This window comes from Ranitomeya variabilis, chromosome 4 (genome assembly GCF_051348905.1).
Source record: "Ranitomeya variabilis isolate aRanVar5 chromosome 4, aRanVar5.hap1, whole genome shotgun sequence".
NCBI lineage: Eukaryota > Metazoa > Chordata > Amphibia > Anura > Dendrobatidae > Ranitomeya > Ranitomeya variabilis.
The window spans coordinates 36,805,209-36,824,402 of record NC_135235.1 but is presented as its reverse complement, the minus strand read 5'-3'; the positions used below and the strand labels follow the sequence as shown (position 1 = coordinate 36,824,402).

General features: G+C 43.0%; 1 protein-coding gene and 1 long non-coding RNA gene across 3 annotated transcripts in view; one reads left to right on the top strand and one right to left on the bottom strand.

Moving 5' to 3' along the window:
- Positions 1–11,686: 11,686 nt before the first annotated feature.
- NKX2-3 (NK2 homeobox 3) overlaps positions 11,687–19,194 on the bottom strand; it is a 20,333-nt gene continuing 12,825 nt past the window's right edge. The window contains exons 3-4 of the mRNA XM_077258338.1: positions 16,246–17,101; positions 11,687–13,393 (exon numbers count right to left, since the gene is read on the bottom strand). Of these exons, the coding sequence (XP_077114453.1) occupies positions 12,759–13,393; positions 16,246–16,585 (975 nt within the window). The 5' untranslated portion in view covers positions 16,586–17,101 and the 3' untranslated portion in view covers positions 11,687–12,758. The remainder of the gene's footprint in view (positions 13,394–16,245; positions 17,102–19,194) is intronic.
- Positions 16,944–19,194, top strand: part of LOC143769631 (uncharacterized) — a 22,431-nt gene continuing 20,180 nt past the window's right edge. For both annotated transcript variants that reach the window (XR_013214437.1, XR_013214438.1), the window contains exon 1: positions 16,944–17,080. This is a non-coding gene — a long non-coding RNA (uncharacterized LOC143769631). The remainder of the gene's footprint in view (positions 17,081–19,194) is intronic.

Here is a 19,194-nt window from a genome sequence, read left to right as displayed (position 1 = left end):
GCTCTTACCTCCAGCAGCAATGGAGCTCTTACCTCCAGCAGCAATGGAGCTCTTACCTCCAGCAGCAATGGAGCTCTTATCTCCAACAGCAATGGAGCTCTTACCACCAGCAGCAATGGAGCTCTTACCTCCAGCAACAATGGAGCTCTTATCTCCAGCAGCAATGGAGCTCTTACCTCCAGCAGCAATGGAGCTCTTACCTCCAGCAGCAATGGAGCTCTTACCTCCAGCAGCAGTGCTCTTACCTCCAGCAACAATGGAGCTCTTACCTCCAGGAGCAATTGAGCTCTTACCTCCAGCAGCAATGGAGCTCTTACCACCAGCAGCAATGGAGATCTTACCTCCAGCAGCAATGGAGCTCTTACCTCCATCAGCAGTGCTCTTACCTCCAACAGCAATGGAGCTCTTACCTCCAGCAGCAATGGAGCTCTTACCTCCAACAGCAATGGAGCTCTTACCTCCAGCAGCAATGGAGCTCTTACCTCCAACGGCAATGGAGCTCTTACCTCCAGCGGCAATGGAGCTCTTACCTCCAGCAGCAATGGAGCTCTTACCTCCAGCAGCAATGGAGCTCTTATCTCCAACAGCAATGGAGCTCTTACCACCAGCAGCAATGGAGCTCTTATCTCCAGCAGCAATGGAGCTCTTACCTCCAGCAGCAATGGAGCTCTTACCTCCAGCAGCATTGCTCTTACCTCCAGCAACAATGGAGCTCTTACCTCCAGGAGCAATTGAGCTCTTACCTCCAGCAGCAATGGAGCTCTTACCTCCAGCAGCAATGGAGCTCTTACCTCCAGCAGCAATGGAGCTCTTACCTCCAGCAGCAATGGAGCTCTTACCTCCAGCAGCAATGGAGCTCTTATCTCCAACAGCAATGGAGCTCTTACCACCAGCAGCAATGGAGCTCTTATCTCCAGCAGCAATGGAGCTCTTATCTCCAGCAGCAATGGAGCTCTTACCTCCATCAGCAGTGCTCTTACCTCCAACAGCAATGGAGCTCTTACCTCCAGCAGCAATGGAGCTCTTACCTCCAGCAGCAATGGAGCTCTTACCTCCAGCAGCAATGGAGCTCTTACCACCAGCAGAAATGGAGCTCTTACCTCCAACAGCAATGGAGCTCTTACCTCCAACAGCAATGGAGCTCTTACCTCCAACAGCAATGGAGTTCTTACCTCCAACAGCAATGGAGCTCTTACCTCCAGCAGCAATGGAGCTCTTATCTCCAACAGCAATGGAGCTCTTACCACCAGCAGCAATGGAGCTCTTATCTCCAGCAGCAATGGAGCTCTTACCTCCAGCAGCAATGGAGCTCTTACCTCCATCAGCAATGGAGCTCTTACCTCCAGCAGCAATGGAGCTCTTACCTCCAGCAGCAATGGAGCTCTTACCACCAGCAGCAATGGAGCTCTTACCTCCAACAGCAATGGAGCTCTTACCTCCAACAGCAATGGAGCTCTTACCTCCAACAGCAATGGAGCTCTTACCACCAGCAGCAGTGCTCTTACCTCCAGCAGCAATGGAGCTCTTACCTCCAGCAGCAGTGCTCTTACCTCCAGCAGCAATGGAGCTCTTACCTCCAGCAGCCATGGAGCGCTTACCTCCAGCAGCAATGGAACTCTTACCTCCAGCAGCAATGCACTTACTGTAACGTGGGTGGTAGCCGTGGGCAAGTCACTCATCTCTTATGCCCCGGCCCATTACATGAAGGTGTAGGTCCTGGACTTGTGCTGTGAGAGCGCTATGCCCTTGCAGGCCGCATGTAACTGAGGACTTTGGTTGGCCAGGACCAGATGTTAGTGTAATTAGGGAGAACACCAGTCAAAAATAAATGTTTGACTCAAGGATAACTTGTTAGGGATTATATTCCGTCGATAGCGGGTTTATAACTTGAACGTTTCCTTCACATCACTGAGCATTTTGCACGCACAGTTTCAGTGCCTTCCTCTTTACTCGTTTGTTCTCTACTTTCAACGTTCCTTTACACTTCACCACAGCCCAGCTCAGTACTACAGTCCAGTTAGTAAGAGTCCTGTGGAACTCCTGCCTGGTGCACTCTCTTCGCCTTACATACTGTGTCCCGTCTAGGCCCGTTACCTCTGTGAGTTATAAACTCCGGGCCGTACTGCTAGGTGTCCGGACCCAGGACCCATCTCTGATCAATCACTAAATTCCTGCAGTAACTTCTCTTCTACTTTCCTCTAGAATCTCACTATCTTTTATCTCAGTCTACTCTCACACTAGTGACACCTAGACCATGTGGCATTGGTCACATTACACCTAAAGTCTTTTTTCTACACACACTGGGCCTTATCTGACATTCTGACATTAACTGTCTGTGTCCCTTCAGCCTAGTCCCTCCCACTCTGGGCTAGTCCGAACCATTAACTTTTATTTTCCCTACAGTCAGTCAGCACACAACATTAACAACATTAATACAATTCATATTACACAATATAACATTACACTTGTTCTTCAAAGGGGAACATGGGCAATATGTCCATCCCCATATATTACCTCCAGCAACAAAGTTCTTACCCTCAGCAGCATTCTAACCTCCAGCAGTGCTCTTACCTCCAGCAGCAGCGCTCTAATCCCCAGCAGCAGCGCTCCTACCTCCAGCAGCAGTGCTCTTACCACCATGCCACCAGCAGCAGCGCTCTTACACCACTAGCAGCGCTCTTCGTCCACCAGCAGCACTCTACATCCACCAGCAGCGCTCTTACTCCCACCAGCAGCGCTCTACGTCCACCAGCAGCGCTCTTATTCACACCAGCAGCGCTCTACGTCCAAAAGCAGCGCTCTTTCCACTTTCAGCGATCTACGTCCACCAGCAGCACTCTTACTCGCACCAGCAGCGCTCTACGTCCACCAGCAGGGCTCTTTCCCCCACCATCAGCGCTCTATGTCCACCAGCAGCGCTCTTATTCACACCAGCAGCACTCTACGTCCACCAGCAGCGCTCTTACTTCCACCAGCAGCGCTCTACTTCCACCAGCAGCACTCTACTTCCACCAGCAGCACTCTTACCCCCACCAGCAGCACTCTACGTCCACCAGCAGCGCTCTTACTCCCACCAGCAGCGCTCTACGTCCACCAGCAGTGCTCTTACTCCCACCAGCAGCACTCTACTTCCACCAGCAGCGCTCTTACCCCCACCAGTAGCGCTCTACGTCCACCAGCAGCGCTCTTATCCCCACCAGCAGCGCTCTTGCTCCCACCAGTAGCGCTCTACGTCCACCAGCAGCGCTCTTACCCCCACCAGCAGCGCTCTTACCCCCACCAGCAGAGCTCTTTCCCACACCAGCAGCGCTCTTACCCCCACCAGCAGTGCTCTTACTCCCACCAGCAGTGCTATAAGTCCGCCAGCAGCGCTCTTACCCCCACCAGCAGCGCTCTTACTCCCACCAGCAGCGCTCTTACTCCCACCAGCAGCGCTCTTACCCCCACCAGCAGAGCTCTTTCCCACACCAGCAGCGCTCTTACCCCCACCAGCAGCGCTCTTACTCCCACCAGCAGTGCTATAAGTCCGCCAGCAGCGCTCTTACCCCCACCAGCAGCGCTCTTACTCCCACCAGCAGCGCTCTTACTCCCACCAGCAGCGCTCTTCCCTCCACCAGCAGCACTCTACGTCCACCAGCAGCGCTCTTACTCCCACCAGCAGCGCTCTACGTCCACCAGCAGTGCTCTTACTCCCACCAGCAGCACTCTACTTCCACCAGCAGCGCTCTTACCCCCACCAGTAGCGCTCTACGTCCACCAGCAGCGCTCTTATCCCCACCAGCAGCGCTCTTGCTCCCACCAGTAGCGCTCTACGTCCACCAGCAGCGCTCTTACCCCCACCAGCAGCGCTCTTACCCCCACCAGCAGAGCTCTTTCCCACACCAGCAGCGCTCTTACCCCCACCAGCAGCGCTCTTACTCCCACCAGCAGTGCTATAAGTCCGCCAGCAGCGCTCTTACCCCCACCAGCAGCGCTCTTACTCCCACCAGCAGCACTCTTACTCCCACCAGCAGCGCTCTTACCCCCACCAGCAGAGCTCTTTCCCACACCAGCAGCGCTCTTACCCCCACCAGCAGCGCTCTTACTCCCACCAGCAGTGCTATAAGTCCGCCAGCAGCGCTCTTACCCCCACCAGCAGCGCTCTTACTCCCACCAGCAGCGCTCTTACTCCCACCAGCAGCGCTCTTACCTCCGCCAGCAGATATCTTGCCTCTAGAAGTGTCCTCTGGACAGATCTGGATCATTTCATCATGTGAAGATTACATTTTTTTTTTAATTGTAACATAACATTAAACTATTCTTCCCGAAGGTCAAATATACACTTTAGGCTTGTAACAAAACGCATTTCCAACATTTGCAGAATATGTTGCAGTGGAGGGACATTGTGGGTCTCCGGTCCCCATCTTCATTATAGGAGCAGGATTGGGAAGCCGCAGGCACAGACACAGTGATACAATCTCAAGTGTCCTCCATTGTGGCGGATTCCTCCAGGTCTCTTGTCTCCAGCTTCATTTACTGCAGTCAGAGGAAGTTTGTGGCACTTTCCTCAGGAGCAGCACAGACACATGAAGATGTATGGAGGATGTATGGAGGATGGAGGGCCGAGCTTACCTCCTCAGTCATGCCTAAATACCTTAGAGGAGATGTATGGGAAGATAGGAGACTCTCAGTGGGTGACACTGTTATGTGATATGGGATGAAACAGGCTGGACTGTCTGGGATTCACCAAAGCTGCACTTCAGGGCAAGTCCCTAATCCCTCAGCCCTGTCCTGGGTGCTGGTCCTCCTCACCAGTCCAGGGAAAGGCTAGGAATCTAGTGGAGGAGCAAGAGAGGGTCTACAGCCTATACAACAGAATTATTGGCGCAATGAAGCTCTTAAAATTAAGATTTCACAGGTCTGATGGGTGGAACAAAATAATAGATCTCGCTACAGAAACTGGAGGAGGAGGATGGAGGCTGCATACAGTGACTGGAGGAGGAGGATGGAGGCTGCATACAGTGACTGGAGGAGGAGGATGGAGGCTGCATACAGTGATTGGAGGAGGAAGATGGAGGCTGCATACAGTGACTGGAGGAGGAGGATGGAGGCTGCATACAGTGACTGGAGGAGGAGGATGGAGGCTGCATACAGTGACTGGAGGAGGAGGATGGAGGCTGCATACAGTGACTGGAGGAGGAGGATGGAGGCTGCATACAGTGACTAGAGGAGGAGGATGGAGGCTGCATACAGTGATTGGAGGAGGAGGATGGAGGCTGCATACAGTGACTGGAGGAGGAGGATGGAGGCTGCATACAGTGACTGGAGGAGGAGGATTGAGGCTGCATACAGTGATTGGAGGAGGAGGATGGAGGCTGCATACAGTGACTGGAGGAGGAGGATGGAGGCTGCATACAGTGACTGGAGGAGGAGGATGGAGGCTGCATACAGTGACTGGAGGAGGAGGATGGAGGCTGCATACAGTGACTGGAGGAGGAGGATGGAGGCTGCATACAGTGACTGGAGGAGGAGGATGGAGGCTGCATACAGTGACTGGAGGAGGAGGATGGAGGCTGCATACAGTGACTGGAGGAGGAGGATTGAGGCTGCATACAGTGACTGGAGGAGGCGGATGGAGGCTGCATACAGTGACTGGAGGAGGAGGATGGAGGCTGCATACAGTGACTGGAGGAGGAGGATTGAGGCTGCATACAGTGACTGGAGGAGGAGGATGGAGGCTGCATACAGTGATTGGAGGAGGAGGATGGAGGCTGCATACAGTGACTGGAGGAGGAGGATGGAGGCTGCATACAGTGATTGGAGGAGGAGGATGGAGGCTGCATACAGTGACTGGAGGATGAGGATGGAGGCTGCATACAGTGACTGGAGGAGGAGGATGGAGGCTGCATACAGTGACTGGAGGAGGAGGATTGTGGCTGCATACAGTGATTGGAGGAGGAGGATGGAGGCTGCATACAGTGACTGGAGGAGGAGGATGGAGGCTGCATACAGTGATTGGAGGAGGAGGATGGAGGCTGCATACAGTGACTGGAGGAGGAGGATGGAGGCGGCATACAGTGACTGGAGGAGGAGGATTGAGGCTGCATACAGTGATTGGAGGAGGAGGATGGAGGCTGCATACAGTGACTGGAGGAGGCGGATGGAGGCTGCATACAGTGACTGAAGGATGAGGATAGAGGCTGCATACAGTGACTGAAGGATGAGGATGGAGGCTGCATACAGTGACTGGAGGAGGAGGATGGAGCCTGCATACAGTGACTGGAGGAGGAGGATGGAGCCTGCATACAGTGACTGGAGGAGGAGGATGGAGCCTGCATACAGTGACTGGAGGAGGAGGATTGAGGCTGCATACAGTGACTGTAGGAGGAGGATGAAGGCTGCATACAGTGACTGGAGGAGGATGATGGAGGCTGCATACAGTGACTGAAGGATGAGGATAGAGGCTGCATACAGTGACTGAAGGATGAGGATGGAGGCTGCATACAGTGACTGGAGGAGGAGGATGGAGCCTGCATACAGTGACTGGAGGAGGAGGATGGAGGCTGCATACAGTGACTGGAGGAGGAGGATAAAGGCTGCATACAGTGACTGGAGGAGGAGGATGAAGGCTGCATACAGTGACTGGAGGAGGAGGATAAAGGCTGCATACAGTGACTGGAGGATGAGGATGAAGGCTGCATACAGTGACTGGAGGAGGAGGATGGGGGCTGCATACAGTGACTGCAGGAGGAAGATGAAGGCTGCATACAGTGACTGGAGGATGGAGGCTGCATACAGTGACTGGAGGATGGAGGCTGCATACAGTGACTGGAGGAGGAAGATGAAGGCTGCATACAGTGACTGGAGGAGGAGGATGAAGGCTGCACACAGTGACTGGAAGAGGAGGATGGAGGCTGCATACAGTGACTGGAGGAGGAGGATGGGGGCTGCATACAGTGACTGGAGGAGGAGGATGGAGGCTGCATACAGTGACTGGAGGAGGAGGATGGAGGCTGCATACAGTGATTGGAGGAGGAGGATGGAGGCTGCATACAGTGACTGGAGGAGGAGGATGGAGGCTGCATACAGTGACTGGAGGAGGAGGATGGAGGCTGCATACAGTGACTGGAGGAGGAGGATGGAGGCTGCATACAGTGATTGGAGGAGGAGGATGGAGGCTGCATACAGTGACTGGAGGAGGAGGATGAAGGCTGCACACAGTGACTGGAAGAGGAGGATGGAGGCTGCATACAGTGACTGGAGGAGGAGGATGGGGGCTGCATACAGTGACTGGAGGAGGAGGATGGGGGCTGCATACAGTGACTGGAGGAGGAGGATGGGGGCTGCATACAGTGACTGGAGGAGGAGGATGGGGGCTGCATACAGTGACTGGAGGAGGAGGATGGGGGCTGCATACAGTGACTGGAGTGTGGACAGATGGGTAGATATAGTGAGTTGTGATTACACACTCTTCCCTGGTGTTTACCCTATGGCTTTCCCTTTGTTACCTGTAAAGTCGCAGCGTCAGGCGGAGAATAGTCGCATTGTCGGAAATCGTCCTGATGAGCTTTGGCTGCGTTGTTCTCACAGATCAGAGTCAGGAGCTTTTTTCCCCAATTCATATATTCATGAGATACATTCACTGAAAGTTGCTGTTATGAGCAATAATATATCTGATGATGATGATGATGATGATGATGATGAGTTGTCCAGGAGATTAAAGATTGACGTTACCCAATACACGGTCTCCAGATATACAAGGGTCAGTAACAACTACCTCCCTATTACCAGGTAATTGCATCATGCCCTCCAGCACTTGACCTGTGCATCATATTGGGAGTTGTAGTCAGGAGTCTGGATAGGGGTAGAGGAATCAATGCTATACTTAAGACCCCCAATCTATGGGAGTAACTAAATATACATGATCATTAATATTACACCTACTATAGTAATTTATTTCTGCATCTTTACGAAAGATAATAGTTTTTATCATAGAAAACACTATGCCCCGTGCTCCATATTGTGGACAGGAATATATAATGTAGGCAATGTGTGTAATATAATATGGACATGCATGTTATATGTATATAGTATAAACCACTGGATAATCTGCTGCGGAGAATATCCAGTACAACATATATCATATACTGGAAAACTATAAAGAATCGTGACTTCATACTTTCGGCATCAGTGTTCCCCATTCTGTAGCGCTTGTGCAAAACTACAACTCCCAGCAAGTCCGAGGCTGTCAGGAAATGTAGCTTTGCAGTTGCTATAAGACCACAGTTTGGGAAACTCTGCTCTAAATAAAATATTCACAAATGTGTAGCAGACGCAGAAGTCTGTAATGTACCTGTATGCAGGGGAGGCATAGAGCGGTATACAGGAGGCAGGGCTATAACAGGGGCCATATATAGGTAGTCACAGAGTCTACTGTATGCAGTGTGTAAAGCCCATGCAGGGCATCCCTGCAGGGTATAGTATCAATTATTATTATAGCAGACCATCTATGAGTTGTGGAACAATATAATAATTAAGACAAAGGTCCGACATTATACCAACTACAGAATCTAGAGAAAGAAAGAAAGAAAGAAAGAAAGAAAGAAAGAAAGAAAGAAAGAAAGAAAGAAAGAAAGAAAGAAAGAAAGAAAGAAAGAAAGAAAAGAGAGAATTGAAAACAATGCAGTAAATATGGGTGTCAAAACCTTCCAGGCAAAAAAAAAACAGAAATTGTGATTGTAATAATAGCCCATTGGGGATCAGCGACGTTTCGGTTCGACAGAGAACTTTTTTCAAGCCTTGAAAAAAGGTTCTCAGTTGAAACAATACCTGGCTGATCCCCAATGGGCTATTGCAATCACAATTTCTACTTTTGTCCAAGTGGTGTGCTGCCTTAATTTTCGGGAAACAGATAGCTATGAGATAGATAGAGGACAGATAACATATAGATAGACAGATGTGTGTGTGTGTGTGTGTGTATATATATATATATATATATATATATATATATATATATATATATATATATATATATATATATATATATTGAAATAAGTATTGAACCCATCACCAATTTCCTAAGTAAATACATATTTTTTCCTTGTGTCATTTCTCATTGTTACACATAACTTGATTTATGAACATCTATGGTTTGTGTGGATTGGATGTGTTTTTACCGTCATCTGATGGGCATTTCATGTCAATAGCATCTTTCGAAATACATTTACTTAAAAAAATTGGTGATGTGTTCAATTTTTATTTCACGCGCTGGATAGATGGTAGATAGGTAAATAGATAGATAATAGATAGATGATAATAGATAGATATATAGATAATAGATAGATGATACATAGATAGATAATAGATAGATGATAGATAGATAGATAGATAGATAGATAGATAGATAGATAGATAGATAGATTAATAGATAATAGATAGATGATAGATATAGATAGATATAGATAGATGATACATAGATAAGAGATAGATAGATAATAGATAGATAGATAATAGATAGATGATAGATAATAGATAGATGATAGATAGATAGATAGATAGATAGATAGATAGATAGATAGATAGATAGATAGATAGATAGATAGAAAGATAGATAATAGATAGATGATAGATAGATAATAGATAGATGATAGATAGATAGATAATAGATAGATGATAGATGATAGATATAGATAGATAGATAATAGATAGATGATACATAGATAGATAGATAGATAGTTAGTTAGATAATAGATAGATGATAGATAGATAATAGATAGATAGATAGATAGATAGATAGATAATATATAGATGATAGATAGATAGATAGATAGATAGATAGATAGATAGATAGATAGATTAATAGATAGATAATAGACAGATGATAGATAGATGATAGATAAAGATAGATAGATAATAGATAGATGATACATAGATAGATAAGAGATAGATAATAGATAGATGATAAATAGATAGATCGATAGATAATAGATAGATGATAGATAGATAGATAGATAGATAGATAGATAGATAGATAGATAGATTATATTTTGCTTGCAGTCTGATATTCCCTATGACTGGCTGGAGGGTCTGGATGATAGGGGAATATATAAATGCTGCCAGCAGCTGGCTTCATGCTTCTCCTGACACATTAGTTTTTATTTCTGTGGCCTCTTTCCTGTCCCTTCCCCCCTCTGTCCCAAGCAAATTGCTAGACATGTTGCAATAATGACCTGGCATTGAGGCTGGCAGCCTCCTGCTGAAAGGCCCGGCCAGGACATAGCCGTCTCCCTAATCAGCCTCCTCCACCCCCTGCTCTCCCTTTACCTCCATTCTCCAGCCTCAGAATAGGGAACACACTGGCCACATTCTCCATCCCTGGGCCCAGCAGAGGCTTAATAATAACCTTGCTTCTGGAATCAATGGGGTATATAGAGGAACGTCAATCTGGCCTCTGTGGAGGGTTTTGTCCCCAGCACACACCTATTGTCCCTGAATCCAATAAAAAGCCATTCTCCTTCCCACCTTCCTCGCAGCTCAGAGGCTTCCATTCAGCGCAGCCTGCCCCTACAATGGCACCTCCCTGGGCCTTGTTCTTCTGTGTCCTCCATTCACACACTGGCACACTAACAATCAGCCCGAGTGTGGCAGCTCTGGAGAGGTGAGGAGCAGTCCAGGAGGACTCAAGGGCCGGCAGGCTGGGGGCTTCCTGACTAACATGGGGTCTACTGAGAAAGCTGCAAAAAAGTCCCACCATACACAAATACTAGGGACTTGTGTGTATATATGTATGGTGCCAACAATTGTCCCTGTAGATAAGATGTATCTTATATGCACTGTGTGAATTTTCTCTACAAGTCTAGTTCTCATGCAAATATCTACAATAAACATACACCATAAACTTATTAAAATAAACTTATAAATGTTTTTACAAATAGATGGAGAGATAAATATATGTAAAGTAAATTAGTTTATAAATATAGATATGATAGAGATAATGGACTGTTAAATAGAGAAAGATGTATATTCATACGTGAAATATATTGATAGATGCATAGATATTAAAGAATTACATATATAGAGATTTAAAATGGAAGGAGAGATAAATAGATGGATAGATGCATATGTAGAAATTAGATAGATAGATAATAAATAGATAATAGATAGATAATAAATAGATAGATAATACATAGATAGAGATAGATAATAGATAGATAATAGATAGATATTAGATAGAGATAGGTAGATAGATAATAGATAAATAGATAGATACAGATAGGTAGATAGATAATAGATAGATAGATAGATAGATAGATAGATAGATAATGTATAGGTAGATAGATAGGTAGATAGATAATGGATTGATTGATAGATAGATAATAGATAGTTAGATAATAGATAATAGATAGATAAATAATAGATAGATAGATAATAGATAGATAGGTAGATGATAGATAGATAGATAGATAGATAGATAGATAATAGATAAATAGATAAATAATAGATAGATAATAGATAAATAGATAGATAATAGATAGGTAGATAATAGATAGATAGATAGATAGATAGATAGATAGATAGATAGATATGGGATAGATAGATAGATAGATAGATAGATAGATAGATAGATAGATAGATAGATAGATAGATAGACAGACAGACAGGCCGGAGCGGTACAGTGAGGTGATCACAGTATCTCTGTAATACACCGGGTCGCAGATCTCTCCACACACAGACAGATTCACACTGTGCGATATTGCACCTCGGTTTATTCAGGTTTTAGTGCATTCACCGGAGATTGTCTTGGGGTAGAAGGTGCTCTGTACAGTAATAAAATAGTCTTTGTACAATTAAGTGTTTGTTCCTCTCTATGATACAGACAATGGTAACAGAGACAATACTGCATGCAGGGCTCTGCCACCTGCGGCTCTCTAGCTGTGGAGAACTACAACTCCCAGCATGGACAGTGAGCTGTAGTGTCCCGCAGCTGCAGATCCACAGGTGGCAGATCTCTGCTTCATAATGTAACTCAGATAGAAATCTACTGATAAATAAGGATTTCCAGCAACACACAGGTAAATGGGCGCACAGGCCTGTTACATAGACACGCATGTAGCAGAGCTGACTGTGTCATTTGGCTCTGCAGGTAGAACCGACAGCATAATAGTCATTGAGATGGAGTGCTGTAAGTCAGCACTGCTACAACTATGTATATATAAGCAGTCCCTGTGGCTCTGGTATCTATAGACACTGCAGGGCTGTACAGCTTCTATGCCGGGTGTAGTCCCCCCACTGCTGAGTCACAGATCGCAGGGTGAAGACCCCTCAGTGTCACAGGACGTATTCAGTATTCATTGCATCTTTATTACCTCTACTTGGAAGAATTGATAGGAATGCAAGTCCCAACATGTCATGCCAGGCTGTCATAAGCATGCTGGGAGTTGTAGTCCCAAGTGATGATATGAGTAGAATACCAGCTGGGTCCTGGCCTCTGGTGGGCAGCCCACCGTGGGCTCATGTGGCTGCATTACTTACTATGCCTGCATTATTGCTGTATATACATCAAGAGATAAAGGTTGAAGGCTTCTTCTTCTTCTTCTTCTGGATCCTCCTCTAATATAACAACCTGCAATGTGATCTAGTGTTGGACGCCCGGGGGTCAGTGTCACACTCCATTGGCCACTCAGCACCAGGCACTGGATCCTGGGGATCTCTTGTGATCAGATAGATATATTTGATATATTTCCTATATCCAATGTTTAGTAATGTCTGTAGCTCTGGTCCTACCAGGCACGGATCCCCTGCAGTGTCCCCTGGCAGGATGGCATCGCTGCCCCCGGGTGGCTCTGTGGCTGGGGGGCATTGCCCAGCTGGCTCAGGCTGCCCATGTTTACAAATGGATGAGTCCCTGCTGCTGCATTGTGCTGGATGGCCGGCACCCCCGAGTAGCTGCAGCTGTAGTTGCTGTTGTAGGAAGAGCTGTTGTTGTAGCTGTAGGTCGGGTAACTGTTGTAAGAGTAGGGACTGGCACCGACATTATAGGCAGAGTTATAGCCCTGGCTGCCAGCAATGCAAGGCTTGCCATCCCTCACCAGCACTGGCACTGCCACCCTCCTGGGCGGTGGTGGAGGCTGGTGGCTGCCCATCTCCAGGGACTTGTCTTGCCTTTGTCTTTTGCACTTGTATCTCCTGTTTTGGAACCAGATTTTCACCTGGGTAGAGGTGAGCTTCAGGCTGTTGGCCAGGTGTTCCCTCTCTGGGGCGGACAGGTATCTCTGCTGCTTGAACCTCCTCTCCAGCTCAAAGACCTGGGCCTGGGAGAAGAGCACCCGGGGCTTCCTGCGGCTCCTCTGCTTGGGCCTGTCCAGGTCCTCCTGCTTGTCCTCATCCTGGGGGGACTTCTTCATGAAGCAAGCCTCTGTGTGGAGAAGACAGCCATGACAATCCTGACACATTCTCTACATATGTCTATCTACATACAAATATATATATATATATATATATATATATATATATATATATATATATTTATTTATTTATATATATAGTGTGTGTATACAAATATATATCGAGCCAACTACAATATTAACATATAAAGATTGCATATATGTGTGATCCTGAATATTTCCAGGTATGTATGTATATATATATATATATATATATATATATATATATATATATATATATATATATATATATATATAGTGTCAACTACAATATTAAAATAAGAGGTAAATATAAATATATATATAAATATATATAGTAAAAATTATATATTTACCTCTTATTTTAATGTTGTAGTTGGCTCAATATACATACACACGGATATACTTGTGTGTGTGTGTGTGTGTGTGTGTGTGTGTGTGTGTGTGTGTGTGTGTGTGTGTGTGTGTGTGTGTATATGTATATATATATATAGACACACATATATATATGCAACAAAAAAGATTAAGCGGCACTGACCCACAGTCCAAATAATCAATCAGAACTATGAGTGGGAATCACAGATGTAAACTCCTACTAGCGCCAAAGTGAATGACTTCGGGTGCTCCTATCAAGAAACAAAGTCCATAATCCATATAGTCTGAGTGAAAAGGGAATGATGAGGGCACTCACCGGTCTTCCGTAAAATCACTTCTTTATTGAAAAAGTTACATCCAGAGATCAATGGAGGCCGGGGGAGAGAGGGAGCAGGGGCGTCCACCCCTGCTCCCTCTCTCCCCCGGCCTCCATTGATCTCTGGATGTAACTTTTTCAATAAAGAAGTGATTTTACGGAAGACCGGTGAGTGCCCTCATCATTCCCTTTTCACTCACACATATATATATGTATAAATATATATATTGTAGTGTGCAAAATACATAAATATATATATATATCAACTCCCATGTTGATCTTGTAGTTGACTCCATATATTAATGTAAAGTAAAACACACAATTGGCTTGAAAGGGAGAAACTTTCTGAAGTTCAGCAGAATCTAAACCCAAAATGATGAAGTTGCTGCTATTAATAATATATTATACTTTCAGTCTAAAATAAATTACATTGTAATGACTTTACATTGTATTTTATTACTTTTTTATGTTTTGATGTCATCATTATATTTTTTTATTAAGCTACTATGTATATATGTATCTATTGTAATTACAGGTATTAGTAGTAGCATATTCTATTTATTATAATTATGTTATTACGTATCAACGGGATTTATGATTTATTATTCTTGCAGTGTTATTATAACAGTGATTATTGTTACATTTTGCACATTACTTCTTTCTGCTGTAATTTACACGATTTATTTTACTCCTGCATACATTCTATTGTCAGATGTCTGACCGTTTCTCCTCCGCAGAACCAGAACTTTCTATCCAGAGCAGTTCGGGATTGGACTAAAGTGACCATTTCTGTTCTGTAGTCATTTAGGTCCCAGGAGGCGCAGGAGGTTTATAGGAGCGCAGTCACACTCAGCGTTTACAGGTGACAAGTCCACGATAAACTCTGCAAACAGCAATGACTTTCATGCGTCTCCTCTAATGCTGAGCTCCTCTGGGAGAAGAGCACAGAGCAAATACACTCAAGGATACAGCTGATCCTGAGTGTCGGGGCTGTTACTGCAGGCCTACAATATTAGTTACAATAATAATACATGTTCTGCTACTACCACCACTATTATTATGTTATATATATATATATATATATATATATATATATATATATATATATATATATATATATATATATATATATATATATATATATCACTATGACTATTATTATTACTACAACTAATAATTTACTACCACCAAGCTTATTTATACTATTGCTACTAACTGACCTATAGTACCAATACTAAAATCACTTCGAGTATTATTATAATTATTATTACGTATGATATTGGGCAAGGTATTCCTGCTACCACCACCAATGTTATTTATACGACTGCTACCAGTGATGCTAGTACTATTAAAACTAATAATAATAGTTACTAATCTTACTACTACTGCTACTGCTGCTACTTTTTATTACTACTGCAACTTGTGAACACGAGAAATAGTATTTTTTCTACTACCACTAATGAAAGTGATACTACTGCTACAAATTATACTACTGCTAGTATTACTACTACTACTACTACTACTACCAATAATAATAGTATTAATACTACCACTAGTCATTTTATAGCTAATATTATTGCAAATGGAACTTATGAAAATAAATAGTATCCCTTCTACTACCACTAATGTTATTTATACTACTAATAGTAATAATAACAACAGCAGCAGCAGCAATACTACTACTACTACTACTACTACCACTATTATTATTATTATTGTGACTCATATTATTATTCCTACCACTGCTACTAATAATAAACATCATAATAAGAACATTAGTACAATCGATAATACAAACAATACTTGTACTGCCAAAGCTGTAACCCAGTACTACTAATTCAATTTTTTATTATTATTATTATTATTATTATTATTATTATTACATAAATAATAACACCTCTAATAATATAATTATATTATTTACAACTATAATACTACTACTATTACTATGATAGGTATTCATGTTATTATTATAATGATAATATTAACTAAATTAGTAATAATAAAAATATGAATGTAAATAATGATGATAATAATAATCTTTATTTTTATATAGCGCTAACATATTCCGCAGCGCTTTACAGTTTGCCCACATTATCATTATACACATTATAATAGTGACAATATTAGTAATAATGGTGACTGTGGACTTACTGTGACCCCTTTCCCTGAGAGATTCTTCTTCTTCATCCTCCTCCTCCTCTTCTTTGAGGGTACAAGTGTCCAGGGCTGAATGCACATAGGCTCCAGGAGAGATGCCCACCTCCCCATGTCCCTCTGCAGCCCCCATAGAGCTCAGGTAGGAGAGTTTGTCAGTGCCCTCGGTGTAGGCAGCCCTGGCCCCCAGCATGCAGGCAGCCTGGCTGTACTCAGCCTCCAGCTCCTGGGCCAGGTGGCCCCTGGGGTGGGCTGGCTGCTGTGGCCCCTGGGGCTCTCTGTTGAGAATATCCTTCACAGAGAAAGGTGTGGAGGTGACTGGACTTGGTAACATCATCAGGACAAGTGATGTGTAAGGTCCAGGGAATGGCTGAGTCCTGTGCAGCAGGGGCTGGAGGAGACACTGGGCTGCTGCACTCCTCACTCTACATAGCCTCCATTAGCCTGGCCTCTCCTGCTGTGGGTTTTGTTACAGGCAGGGTAGGGGATAGCTGGGGCATGGGGTACTGCCTGCTCCACACCCCACCCCTTCTGACAACGTCATTCCAGGAGACTGTCAATCATCCAGGCCTTTACAGAAGAAAAAAGCAGAAAACAGGGATCCGTGATTGGTGCTTTACTCCTAAACCTCCTCCCACATCTCCTGTGTCCAGGAAGAGTCCTGTGTGCTGAGGAAGGATCCCAGGAGGATCAGGCCTGGAGGTTAACCCCAGAAAACCAGACACCAAATACCAACATTGTGTATGTGAGGATAGGAGTATTACAGAGGTAGCAGAGACGCCTGTCATTTAACTCATTGTCACATCTTCTCCATTTCTCCAGGGAACAGAAGGTAAAATATGTAGAACAAAAACTGTAAAAATACAAATTCCAATGTGCAAAAACATAGATAGATTAGATAAATAGATAGATAATAAATAAGAGAGAGGTGAGAAACATACATCAGATAGATAAAGAGATCAGATAGATACTAGAGAGATGAGAAATAGATAGATAGATAGATAGATAGATAGATAGATAGTTAGATAGATAGACAGATAGATAGATGATAGATAGAAGATAGATAGATAGATAGTTAGATGATTGATAGATAGATAGATTGATAGATCGATATATAATAGATAGAAGATAGATAATAGATTATAGTTAGATGATAGATAAATAGATAGATAGATAGATAGATAATAGATAGAAGATAGATAATAGATGATAGACAGATAATAGATAGATGATAGATAGATAGATAGATAGATAGATAGATAGATAGATAGATAGAAGTATACAGCGTTACATAATTACATTATATCTATAGCAAGATTAGTTAATTGGCAGCAATTTTGTTAAACGTTTGTTCTTGTTATCTATCTATCTATCTATCTATCTATCTATCTATCTATCTATCATCTATCTATTATCTATCTGTCCATTATCTATCTATCTATCTATCTATCTATCTATTATCTATCATCCTATCTATCTATCTATCTATCTATCTATCTAAATATCTGTCTCACACACTTTCCAGATTACGTTTATGATTGAATACTATATATTTTTTTGTAATATACTCCATTTTCTTTTACCTGATTCCCCTCACTGTGTGGTATTTATATTGCCGCAACTCCATACAGTCTGTACATGTAGTGCGACTCTTTGTCCTGGCTAGTACTGAAATACCTTCCTATAACTATACCTATTTTTCATTTCTATTTTATAAGTCCCAATAGAATAGGTGCACATATGAAAATATCAGAACTGCTGGTAATAATAATTAAAATAATATTACTACTACTAATACTACTACTATTAAAAATAATGACAGTGTGATGTCTGATACTAATTCTAAAATGTCAACATAATAAATTGAGTACTAATAATTATCTGCTAATTATTTTCCTTGCTTGAATTGAAGCAATGCTTTATTTTATGTGTAGAAAAATTATTATTATTATTATTAGTAGTAGTAGTAGTGGTAGTAGTAGTAGTAGTAGTAGTAGTAGTAGTAGTAGTAGTAGTAGTAGCAGCAGCAGCATTAGTAAGGCCATTTATTCCATGGCACTTTACATGTGACAAGGGATGTACATAAAAAAAGTAATCTTGAACAAAACAAGTCACCGACTGGTACAAGAGGAGAGAGGACTCTAATTTATTGCGTATTATGGAATTACAAATTTTGTGCTTATATTTTTTGGTTTAATACATATTATGTAAAATAGTAAGTTATGTCAAATCCAGATTATTCTATTAACTATCTATCTATCTATCTATCTATCTATCTATCTATCTATCTATCTATCTATCTATCTATCTATCTATCTATTATCTATCATCTATCTATTATATATCATCTATTTATCTACCTATCTATTATCTATCTATCTATTATCTATCTATCTATTTATCTATCTATAAATATAAAAAAAGAAGGCAGCACTCCATTATTTCCAAAAAAGTGTAGGATTTATTCAAACCCACATGTCAATGCGACGTTTCTGCTCTACTGAGCCTTTCTCAAGGCTTGAGAAAGGCTCATTTGAGCCGAAACGTCGCTGAGACATGTGGGTTCATTAAATCCTACATACTATTTTTATGAAAATGGAGTGCTGCCTACTTTTTTTGTAACATATCTATCTATCTATCTATCTATCTATCTATCTATCTATCTATCTATCTATCTATCTATTATCTATCCATCTTTTATCTATCATCTATCTATTATCTATCTACCTATCAATCTACCTATCTATTATCTATCTATCTATCTATTATCTATCTATCTATCTATCTATCTATCTATCTATTATCTATCTATTATCTATCTACCTATCTATTATCTATCTACCTATCTATTATTATCTATCTATTATCTATCTATTTATCTATTATCTATCTATTATCTATCTATCTACCTACCTATCTATTATCTATCTATCTATTATCTATATA